The sequence below is a fragment of the Podarcis gaigeae genome (genome assembly GCF_964106915.1).
Source record: "Podarcis gaigeae genome assembly, chromosome: 7".
NCBI classification, from domain to species: Eukaryota; Metazoa; Chordata; class Lepidosauria; order Squamata; family Lacertidae; genus Podarcis; species Podarcis gaigeae.
This window is the reverse complement of record NC_139683.1, coordinates 62251916-62264253: the sequence shown is the minus strand read 5'-3', so window position 1 is coordinate 62264253 and position 12338 is coordinate 62251916. Positions and strand designations below refer to the sequence as shown.

The 12338-nt window shown below is 43.7% G+C and overlaps 1 protein-coding gene across 3 annotated transcripts in view; it reads right to left on the bottom strand.

Annotated features, from left to right (window-relative positions):
* The window catches only part of NEDD9 (neural precursor cell expressed, developmentally down-regulated 9), a 67429-nt gene that overhangs the window by 32458 nt on the left and 22633 nt on the right, over positions 1–12338 (bottom strand). For all 3 annotated transcript variants that reach the window (XM_083747194.1, XM_083747193.1, XM_083747195.1), the window contains exon 2: positions 2714–3160. In XM_083747194.1, the coding sequence (XP_083603320.1) occupies positions 2714–3154 (441 nt within the window). In that variant the 5' untranslated portion in view covers positions 3155–3160. The remainder of the gene's footprint in view (positions 1–2713; positions 3161–12338) is intronic.

Genomic DNA, 12338 nt, shown 5'->3' with positions numbered 1-12338 from the left:
TGCATACACAAATGCATATTTTTGGAGAAAACATATATGAAAATATGTCTTTTGTGGAAAATGCATTCAAAGATAATGCAGATCCCCATGTTTTTTAAAAGAAAATTGTAGATGGATGCAAAAATAAGAGCAGTTTTATGAATGAACTCATGCAAAACTGACACAGGCTGGAAATAGACTTCTCTGCCTGTCATTACCTTAAAGTGAATGGGGCGTGAATCGAGGACAAGCTAGAAGGATTGCAGCTTTAGTTTTAAAAGGAAAGAGCCAGAATTCCTGCCAACATCAACTGCAATGAAAGATTAAACCGGGGCACCTTCCAGACATGCACTTCCTGCTCAAGTATCCCTGTCTGCTGTACATCACCAAGACACATTTATAAGGGCTCAGCAACGAGCTCTAAATATTACAGAGGATTTACTGATAGCCCTGTCTTCCAGCTGCTCCATATCAGATGAAATGCAAAGGATTTTTTTTATAGAGCAGGCCTTCCACTAACTTTCAAGAAGCAATTGCCTTGACTCATGCAATGGGCACGTAACCCTGCAGAGAGATGTCAAGTGTCACTTTTATTTGCTCCAGGTTTAATATTTGAGTCACCCTTTCAAATCAAAGATTACCTAGATTTCCTGTTTCTCCTTGTCGGGCACTGTTGTCACATCTGGTGCCATTTCTTAAAATACATCCTGTAAACTCATTAAACAAAAAGCTGCCTTTACATAATGTTGGTACTTGCATGGTTTTAATAATAGACAAAGCTGCCTAACAGAACGGAGGTCTATTGGTGACCGCATGAGAAATACTGAGTACAGTGGTACCTCAGGTTAAGTACTTAATTCGTTCCGGAGGTCCGTTCTTAACCTGAAACTGTTCTTAACCTGAAGCACCTCTTTAGCTAATGGGGCCTCCTGCTGCCGCTGCACTGCCGGGGCACGATTTCTGTTCTCATTCTGAAGCAAAGTTCTTAACCTGAGGTACTATTTCTGGGTTAGCAGAGTCTGTAACCTGAAGCCTATGTAACCTGAGGTACCACTGTATCACATTTTGTAGCCCCCGTGCACAAGAATTTAGGTTGCTTAAAGCTTTTACACTTTCACCAGAGACCACCAATTAATGAACTCTAACTTTAATTGATTAGCCAAACAAATAAGCCAAATAAAGCCTGCAAGCTTACTAGCAACCAATCAGGGATTCTTCATTTACCATTTTCTCAGAATCCATCAGTGCTGGATTCTTCTTGTGTCGCAGTATGGAAGAGAAGGAACTTCTCCTAGTATGCGGTGTCAGGGGCTATATGGGACCACTTCAATGAGGGACAAATATCCAAGCTGACCAAAAGTTGCCTCAGCTACTGGTCCTAAGCTAGACAGAAGATTGAGTCCTACAGACTCAACTCGTTCTATTATCTGTTATCTACAGGGGATAATAGAACGAGTTGAGTCTGTAGGACTCAATCTTCTGTCTTGCTTAGGACCAGTAGCTGACAATCTATACAGAATTATAAAAGATGTTTAGGTTTATATTTCCAAAAAAGGAGAAATTTTTACAAGGTATAACAAAGGGTGACATCCCCAAGAAGGTACTCTGCCTATTTCTATGCGACCACAGTGGCTAGAATAATCTATGCACAACAATGGAAGGACGAAGAAATCCCAACAAAAGAACAGTGGCAAGATCAGATAATAGAGTATGTGGGCTTAGTTACTATGACAGCAAACATAAGAAATTGAGATGAGACACTGATAAGGGAGGAGTGGGAACATTTTGGAGGGTATCTAAAGAGGTACAGTAGTCAAATAAACCTCCAAGTAGGGTTTGATTTGTCAACAGCAGTTAATAACAACTAGGAATAGTATAGAATGAAACTGGATGGAATAAAAGGATATGTAGCACAACTAGCAGGATCAAATAAGATGCCATGGAGACTGGGAAGTCTTGAGATATGAGTTGATCAAAGGCAATTGTAAGATGTATATATATAATGTTGGAAAATGTATAAATAAAAAATAGATAATCTCATTATCACTGGTGGTAGAAAAAAAGGAGATTTCACCCCTCCCATTCCAAGAATATGCTGATGTTCTCTGCTGATTCTCCAGAGAGGAGGGAGGCGGTTTCTGCTCACTACTTATTCCGCTCCAGCCTCACATCAAAGAGAGAGACTGAGTGTTAGAGAGAGAGTGTGTGTTATCTCTGTATAGATAAGGTTGCAGCTTCTCCATTTTGCTCTGTATATAGTTTGTATGATAGTTGTAGATAGAATAAAAGTAGTTATTGTACAGAGCTGTTCTCTGAGCGGTTTATGCTCTGCTATACTCTGCTGTGCAACGGCTGTCTTCGGGAGTGAATCTGGTGCTCACAACTCTGAGTTGTGAATCCACAGCACTTCGACCTGTTCCTGTGCAGAAGGTGGTCTCTGGAAGTGCTACCCCAGGTCGCCTGGCCCAGTCGGGGCTGAAGTGGATGAGTCCAGTCGGTGGCACTGGCTCAAGGGCGATGCTGACATATATATATAATGTTGGAAAATGTATTTTTAAAAAATAGATAATCTCATTATCACTGGTGGTAGAAAAAAAAAACACCAGACTAACTGAGGCTTTATCTATTTTTTGAGGGTCGAAGTCCACCACGTTCAGATACCTTCCCTATCCCAAAACTAAACAGCCAAAGGAAACAGTTTTAAAACAGATGCCTCAAGATATTTTTGACCCACCTTGTTGCTTATAGGGGAGGTATCCATTCCGCCAAAACTCCTTTGCCCAGATGGAGGCACTTGGTAGACATCTTGGCCCTGAAAACCATGGCCGGTGGGTACCTGGTAAATCCCCTGGCTGTGGTAAGAAGGCGGCACTTGGTAGACCGGATCCCGAGGAGAAGCATGAGCACTAGGTACTTGGTAGATCTTTGGCTGGTTAAAAGGTTGGTGTACAGATCCCGAATTGGCCATGTCTTGGTTAGAGGGACTCTCCTGCACAGGGCCGATGAGAAGTTTCACACGGTTGCCCGGGACAATGCCTTGCCGCCCGTGTAAGGAGCAAAGCCACCATCCTTCCAGCCCTTCCGTGTTCTGTTCTATCACGGTCAAAATGTCTCCTTTGCGGAAAGCCAGCTCCTCTGCACATTCTGGAACATTATCGTAGAGAGCTCTTGCCATAAGATTCTGAGGAAAAAACAGAGGAGAGAACTTCAGCACAACATATTCCATCTCAGACGCACTCAGGTTCTTTAAAGAAGAATGTTCGGTGCGAGTAAGGGGGGATCATCGCACAAATGTGACATTAAAAACACAATGACAGCAGCCATGGACATTGACACACCTGAAGCCAAAAGTCAAAATGGCAGCCTTCACTCCCCCATCACTTTTAATTGCCCCATATCCTTAAAAAGCAGAGAGAAAGAGGTATAGGCTTCTTTATGGCAGGGCTGAGGAACCTTTGGGCTTCCAGACCTCATTAGACTACAACTCCTATCATTCCCGATTATGATGGCTGGGGCTGATGGAAATTGGAGTCCAGCAATATCTGGAGAGACATGGATTTAGAGTGTAAGATCCCTGCTTTATGGTAAGAGTCAATTTGTCTAAATATACATACATAATCTTTTATATCCTCTGTGGGGGTGTGATGGGGCCCTGGAAGTTGGGAGTTAGGATTCCGATCCTGAAATACCAGTTCAAATGCAGGCCAAAAAAATCTCTGCTCTACATTTATAACCAAGGATCTCATCATGTGTATAGGTAAAGGGACCCCTGACCGTTAGGTCCAGTCGCAGATGACTCTGGAGTTGCAGTGCTCATCTCGCTTTATTGGCAGAGGGAGCCGGCATACAGCTTCCGGGTCATGTGGCCAGCAGGACTAAGCCGCTTCTGGAGAACCAGAGCAGTGCATGGAAACACTGTTTACCTTCCCTCCGGAGCAGTGCCTATTTATCTACTTGCACTTTGACATGCTTTCAAACTGCTAGGTGGGCAGGAGCTGGGACCGAGCAACGGGAGCTCATCCCGTCGCAGGGATTCGAACCGCCGACCTTCTGATCGGCAAGCCCTAGGCTCTGTGGTTTAACCCACAGTGCCACCCACGTCCCAGTAATGAAAGGTACTCTAAAGGCACTGCTGGTTCGAACCCAGGACCTCCTGTTTACTAGACAGGCGCTTTAACCAGCTAAGCCATGGCACCTATTCATCATGTGTATAGGAGACCAGGAATCTGAATTTGCTAAACTGCAACCTCAGTCTGGTCTTGAAAAACCTTAAGTATGCCTCTTTTGTGAAAATTTTCCTAGGTAACAATGAGGTTTGCTGCTTTTAAACTCAAGTATGAGAAGTGTTAAGTCATGTGTTGAAAGGAATAAATGGAAGGTAAATCTCTACTACTTCATGTGGCATGCTTCATGTGGCATGCATAAAACTGCTAACTTATTTAATAGCAATAAAAGGGATAAGCATGCTGGAATGAAACCCAGGGTCAAATGTTTGCTCAGTCAGTTGTGTCTCAACCTCAGTTTGCCTTCTAGAAAATGGGAACTATTAATGGGGCCTCCCGCTGCTGCCACACCGCCACCATGCGATTTCTGTTCTCATCCTGAAGCAAAGTTCTTAACCCGAGGTACTATTTCTAGGTTAGTGGAGTCTGTAACCTGAAGCGTCTATAACCCAAGGTACCACTGTATCTCGAAAGACAATGGAGTGTGCCTCCGGGGATGAAGTCAAACCACTGCATTAGCAGCACCAAAGTGACTTCCCTGAGGCACAAGCCTGGGCAGGGTGCATGGAGGTCCTGGTCTGCCTAGACAACAAGATGCCCCCCCCCCCGGCCTTGATGATGCGGTTCGAAGTAAAGCAGAGCAATACGTCTGACACCAGATTAGCTGCAGAGTTGCTGAAAAGTTGCTGAGCCTTTTCTTCTTCCAGAGATGTCCTGCAAGGCTGTGGAGGTTTAGGATCAGAGCTTTCCTTCTCCTAGATGGGCTACCTTCCCAGGTTGAAAGGCCCCCAGCGACATTATCTTGATAGCCCTGCAGCCTCACTGCTTCCTGAGCCACCATGGGATTAAGAGACACCCCTAGATCCTACAGAAAGGTTAACCCTGCCATGGGGAGGAGCTTTGGACCAGGGTCTCCCTGCATGGTCGGGCTTCTCAGGAAGTAGCTGTGCACCGCTGAAGGTTCCCATCCCACCAGAGTAATGCGAGCACTGGGCCTAACTCTGCATCCACCACTACAGAGTAGCACCCCGGCTCTGCATATGGCTCTGCAACTTCATAACATGAGCCAACCCATACCTCTTTTTAAAAATATGCCGTTTCCATTCGCAGACAAAACATGCTTTGCCTGTCTCTCGCTCTCTTTCTTTCTGTATACATGGCTGTCTGGCACATTCGGTACTGAAGCTGTCAGCCAAACTAGGCAGTCAGTGGGAAGCAGACAAGCTGTATAGGCTGTCATTCTTGGACGCCTTCACAAAGGCCCAGAACGCTTTACTTCTTGGCTCACGTGGTCCTAAGCAAAGCACGCTGGCAGCCATTAGACTGCCCAGTCCTGTACTCCAGAGGAGCTAGATAGCTGTAGATGAATTGCAAGAGTTCTCTTCTCTCAGAGGAAAATGTATATGTAGTGCAAAAAACACATAGACATAGCAATGAATGGTTACAGCCCATCCTAAACAAGCTGATGGTTGGTGGCTTCTGGAAAGTCCTTTTAACAGCAGACAGTTTATACGAAGGAGAAAGCAGTTTTACTTTTCGAAAAAAGGCAAACTTTGACAGCAGAGGATGAAGCTCCAGTCTCTCCCTGCCTCAAACACAAATCAGTACTAGTTTCTAACAGTACTAGAAGGATTTATTATTTACTCGTTCAAAAAAGAGCAGGGAGTGGATTTGCGAAGTAATTTTTTTCCAGTTTAATGTATCTTAAATTAAGGTACTACATGGTTGATTAGCATGCTGAATAAAATCAAGTCAATCTGGAATGACTGTATGAGCCTCAAATGTAGATTTATTTATTTTTTAAAAACCCAACAACCTGCATTTCTGTTGCCTTTAATTAATAAGTATTCTTATTTGAAGGTGAAATTATGCTGATTTGATGGGGCAGGGGAGAGAAAGCTTGAGAGAGCACCACAAATAACAAAATACGTTCTAAGTAGGGCTGTCAGCTAATCAAGAGATTTTAATCAGACTTTTCACTCATAACATAGCTACATTTAAAGAAATTTGCATATTATCAAAATATCAACACAGGTGTCTTCTTGAGAAGGATAAGAAGCTATGTTCAAGATTAAATGCTTTATTCACTATTGCAAGAACCAGAACCAAAGATAGTATAGAACAACTAAGTTGGTTTATCTTTACACTCATACTACTATTGATTAAAATATGTTCTCTCAACAAATGAAAACCGGCAAAACAAAAGCAAAAGCTCAACTCATATGGTCAATTGAAGCTTGCCATCCAAAAAATCCTAATTCTTTGTTATTGGGTTTATCAACAGGATACAAGGCAAAATGAATACAGAAGAATGAATCAACACAAATTAACAAAGATCATATCCAGCTTTGAGACAAACACATATGAACAAATAAAGATGCTATCATGTGAGTTAAACAGGACTGTATAAGCAGATAAAAATGTATTTAGCCAAATCTGTCTTTCCAAAAAGACTGGCGGACTAGGAAGACATGAGCCACGATTAATATGTGATAAAGGAACACCCAATTGCATAGAAGGTATCAGGTGAGAGCAGAGCCCAGGAAATCTTTTTCTCTATGAGGGCTAGATATCACAGATGAGTGACCCCTGACAATCTGCCATGCTGGCTAGAACAGATGGGAATTTCAGTCCAACATCATTTGGAAGGCAACTGCTTCCCCACCCCTGTGCTAGGGGTATCTATTTACTCCTGTGTAGCAACCAAATTCACACCCGAAGCATAGATCTGCTCTATGATAACTGTCACTTGAAAACTTACTCACCTGTTGAAATCTTTCTCTTTTTCAAAGTTTTACCCTTGGCCAGATGTATATGTAGTACACCACTTTCTCCTACCTGCGTTTTATGGGGAGGTGCTACAACTAGTTAAAGCACCAAGCCTAACTACTTTTGACTTATCCAAAACCTAACATGCCAGGTCTCTGATTTACAGCTGGGTGAACAGGAAGCAAACATTTAGTTTGAGTAGTCAAGCAGAACCATTCAGGTTTCCAGCTTTTAATTAGAACAAATGCACCGAAGACAGAAGGGGGGGGGGAATAAGACAAAATGTCAGTAATAATTTTGGGTGCCAGGAAAAAAGAACCATGAATGCCAAACAGGAATCAATAAGAGTCTTCCCTCTTTTCCTTTGACCAGGACTTGGCCAGTGAGCTAAAATGGCCTCACTTTGCTAGACTGGTTTACCAGGCATCACAAGCTGGGAGCCACTGTGCCCATGAAATGTTAAAGATGCTCAAAATTAATGCAAACATATATACTGGAACCTGAGCTTACCTTTTCCTCCTCCCTCCCCACTGCTTTTTCCTTGCCTGTCATACATTTTAGATTATAAACCTGAGGGCAGGGACTGTCTGTACTTGTACACAGCTCCAGGAGCCTTTTATCCTGCTAAAGAACGGGGTAAATAAAGAAAGTTACAACAGTTTAAGTATGCCCACAAGGTACTGGACTGCAAATGTTATTAGCTTGCTAGGAGGCGAGTCGTCTCTGCTGTACAGTTCTGTGTTGGGCATGGTGTGTGTAGGGGAGAGCCCCCTCCTCTGCAGCCAGAATGGAAATGCAGGATTGCTAGTCCTTTTAATAGGCTACAAAGTGGACCAATGGAGATGGGAAGGGGTAGGAGTGCTCCCTCCCTCCCTTGCTGCCACCTTGCTGCAGCTTCTCGCTGGCTATGAATAAAGAAAGACTTTACTGTATCTGCAGCTCGCATAGAAACTAAGACAACTAGTCAGGGATGGGGGATCCTGCAGGTGACTGCACCTGCATGGAATTCCTGGATACCTGTGGTAAGCAAGCTACTTAAATACAAGAGTGACAGTTATTGGGAAAAAACACTTTCCCTCCATTTCCTCAGAACTGTTAGCACTGATCAGTCACATGGCCAGTTATTTTGCATCATTCTGTGTGGGGTTCCCATCCTTTGAAGCCTCTGTTTCTTTTGATGTTTAGGTTGCTACAATATACAATACAGGAAGATGCCTTATACAGTGGTAGCTCGGGTTAAGAACTTAATTCATTCCGGAGGTCCGTTCTTAACCTGAAACTGTTCTTAACCTGAAGCACCACTGTAGCTAATGGGGCCTCCCGCTGCCGCCGCCGCACAATTTCTGTTCTCATCCTGAAGCAAAGTTCTTAACCCAAGGTACTATTTCTGGGTTAGCAGAGTCTGTAACCTGAAGCATCTGTAACCCGAGGTACCAGTGTACTGAGTCAGGGCACTGTTCAAGCTAGATCAGTGCTGTTGACACTGGCCAGCAGCAGGTCCTCCCAGCCTTACCTGGTGAGGCCAAGGATTGAATGGGGGACCACAAAGCAGATGCTCTAACCACTGAGCTGCAGCTCTCTTCCAGAATACTCCTCCTTGAAATGACACCATGATGTGGGTTGTTAGGCCACAAAAGTAGCTATATAAAAACAGGAGCCTGCTATTTTTTTAAATTACTCATTAAAATAAAAACCAGGGCAAGGAGATGAAAGAAACATTCAAGAAGGATATGAAGTGACAGCTTTAAAATGCCAAAGGGAAAGAGGCCAGTCAGAGGCAGGGGTGGGAACGCAGGGAGTATTCCATCCGGCCTCATAAAGTAAACAGGGCGAATGACGTCCATTGCAAGACAGTGGTAGGTGGGTGGGTGCGCAGCCATGGAGCAAACAGAGAGATGATAACTAATGCAGCACCATGAGATTGTGTACAATGGCTTCTTTAAAGGCTAACAAAACTGGCCACAAAAAAACCCAAAAAAAACCTAGCACCCTTAATCTGCCTCTCCCCCAGACAACAATTATTCATCAGAAAACAACTTAAGCATCCATTCTTTCACCAGAATCTTTTTGTCATAGCAGGAGGCGGGGGAAATGCTCCCAGGCACGTACACTTGTGTACATTGAGCTATCATATACCAGAATGATTAACTTTTCTTTCTCTGCCCCTGCCTCCCCAACTACTGCCACCTACATACACAGAGAGTTTATTATTATAGCTACCAAGGAAACTATCACCTCTGAGTAAAGGAGAAATGCCTGCTCGTTTCTATTAGGAGCCGTTTCTAAACTACCCTAAACAGGTCATCCAATTATCTCACTCATGTTTAGACAGTAACAGGAAAAAGGAGGGAGGAGCAGTAAGAGCTCAAACAAAAAAGGATGATGTAAGCCTCTCAAGCAGAAGCTTAAGCAAGTGACTAATTTCTCAAGATTATTAATAATAAAAATTTAAAGGCAGAAAGAATGGTCTGCCTCTAATACCGTTTGCCTCCCTTTCTCCATATGCATGGCTTTAAGTCCAAAGGAATTGGCAGTCTGAGGGCCGCAGTCCTTTCATGAGTAACCTGCTAGGGGCCAGTGATGACAGCAGCAGATACGATTCTTTGCTTTGTAAAATGGTGACATTCCAGCCACACAAAACCCAGTTGTTTTCTAAACACACACACTGCCCAAGTTCCTCAGAGTGCTGCACAGTGGTACCTCGGGTCACATATGCTTCAGGTTACATACGCTTCAGGTTACAGACTCCGCTAACCCAGAAACAGTACCTCAGGTTAAGAACTTTGCTTCAGGATGAGAACAGAAATCGTGCTCCGGCGGCCCGACGGCAGCAGGAGGCCCTATTAGCTAAAGTGGTGCTTCAGGTTAAGAACAGTTTCAGGTTAAGAACGGACCTCCAGAACGAATTAAGTTCTTAACCCGAGGTACCACTGTATGTAGTTTTCTCTCCTCATTTCATCCTCACAACCACCCTGTGAGGTAGGCTAGGCATATAGAGAATGAGTGGCATAGTATCCCCTAATGAACTTGAAGAATTGAGGTCTGATTCTCAACATGGCAAATAAGAACAACCTCTTGGTGAACCAGCAAGGAAGCTTTAATAAGTTAAGAGAGTTCCTCCCACCAGTGCACCACCAGCCCATTAAACCTTGTGAGCTATTAACTTGCGTGGACTTGACACAGACAGGAGGAGGCGAAAACGCCCCAAGCCATAAAGCAGGGCCAGGGTATCAACAGAGAGAAGCACATGCTATGTTGTGAAGGCTGACAATGGACATCTCTAGTCGGGAATCTGGCAGGCAGTTCTGTGTCGGTTCTTTTTTATCTTCCGCTTCCCTCACCCCCCACCCCTGGAATAAAGTGCCTATTGTATTGTACTGTCAAGGAGGAAAACTACTGAAGCATTGTGTGTCACAAATCTGTGGAAAGCAGGAGATTCTGTGAGAACCAGAGCTGTGCAGATCCCGCCACAGATAGAAACATTATGGCTTTAGAGTCTTTTGATTTTTGTTTGTTTGCTTAAAGGATGCAGACATTGTTCTGTTCTGGTGCTCTCTGACCGCTTTAAAAACTCATGCAAGCATCATGGTAGCAGCTTAAAAGCACTGGACTGGGAGATCAGGGTTCAAATCCCTGCTGAACCACAAAGCTCACTGGATGACCTTAGGCCAGTCACTGGCTCTTAACCTAACCTACCTCCCCTTCTGTCAACAGAGAGGAAGTCCACAGGATCCTGTGACCCCCTTCAGCTGCCATTTGTCACAGAAATATTAAATAGGGTGGTTATTATACAAGAGGGTTATGGGATGGGCTTCCAACCTGATCATTTTTTTATATATATTTAAAGAAAATGAAACAGCTTCTAGAAAGTGGTTTGCCACAACAGTATTGAGATTAAGCTCACTTCCACATCAGAGTTTACTGTGAATTTAGTGCTACTCAAACATGAAAGTTTTTCACATTGTTCGCACAATATCGCACACATCAAAATGTCCCTTGATTTCCCGCTCCCTCCCTTTAAGCCAGATTTCCCAGTTCCACATTTTTAATTTTATTTAAGTGGATTTTCCATGGAAATGGTAAATCCAGATTGAATTTGCGGATTGGGATGGCATTTTGATGAAGACAAAGTATTTATGGACAGTGCAAAACAAACACCTTGTTTGAGCAGTGCCCTAAATCTCAATGTTGTTGCAGGATGGCATTTTGATCATGCAAATGCTGAGCTAAAATTGACTGCAGGAGCTGCACCAAGATCAATAAATGGCTTTGCTGATGTGTCTTTACTTAGAGCTATGAGACACTTGCAAAGTACAAACCTAAGAAGCCAGTGTGTTCGTCATTACTCTTGTAACCCTCAGGCAAAACACAACCATTATCACAGAAGGCCAAACTTTCATATCAAGTACAAAGCGTACTCAAAGAGTTTCGTGAGGGGAGATCGGAGGGATCTCTTTGCAGAACACTTTGGCCAACAATAATTCCACCCGTGTGCTTTATTTGGCAGTCAGATATTCCACCCCCCACCCAAAAACTGGATGATGTGTTTTTAATGCAAATAAAGAGTGATGGTTTCCCAGCCTTGGCAGGAGCCATGAGAAGGTGCTGAGTTCTGAATGCCCGGCCACTTCATTCCTGTGCATCTCCAGGGCAGAGGCTGCCAGTCACTGAGCCCACTAGCTCTGCCAAGTTGTCTGGAAGCAGCAGAGTGTGGAAAAATGTTGGCCTGGGCAGGAGAAAAGCAAGTCTCTCAATTCACTCTTCCAGCGAGCTGCCTGCCTTTATTTCACTCTACGTTACAAAGCGGGAGGATCTGAATATGCAGTGGTGAAGTTTATCAGCCTCAAACAATAGAAGTTTTTAAAAATGCCCCCTCAACCATAATGCTTCCCCCCCTTTTTTTGAAAAAAAAGATTATTAAGGTCTTTTGCTTTAGGCGGGAAAATCATGCCAGTTGCATTTTCTCTTTTGGCACGACAACTCAGGTTCACTTCCAAGATGAACCAGGCAATGCCAGTCTAATTTTAAAGGTGTGGCAGGCATATAGCCAATAGGTTTATTAGGTTCCAGATGTTTCACTCACTCTTCAAGACTGTGATGCAGTTCAGGGATGACTGAGGCTTCATGAATGATCCTGCGAAAGCACGCCAAGCCTTTTCTCTTACTGTAATTTATACTCTCTTTGCAGCAAAAAGATGGGAATCAGTTAGGAAACAAACAGGCATTCTGGTTTCAGATATTCTGTATCTTTCCTGCAGAAGGAACTGTGACAAGACCCTGCTGCTGAAGATCCTGTAAGACTCCAGACTTAATATTCTTACAGAATCACAGAATTTTAGACTTGGAAGGTACCATGGCGGTCATCTA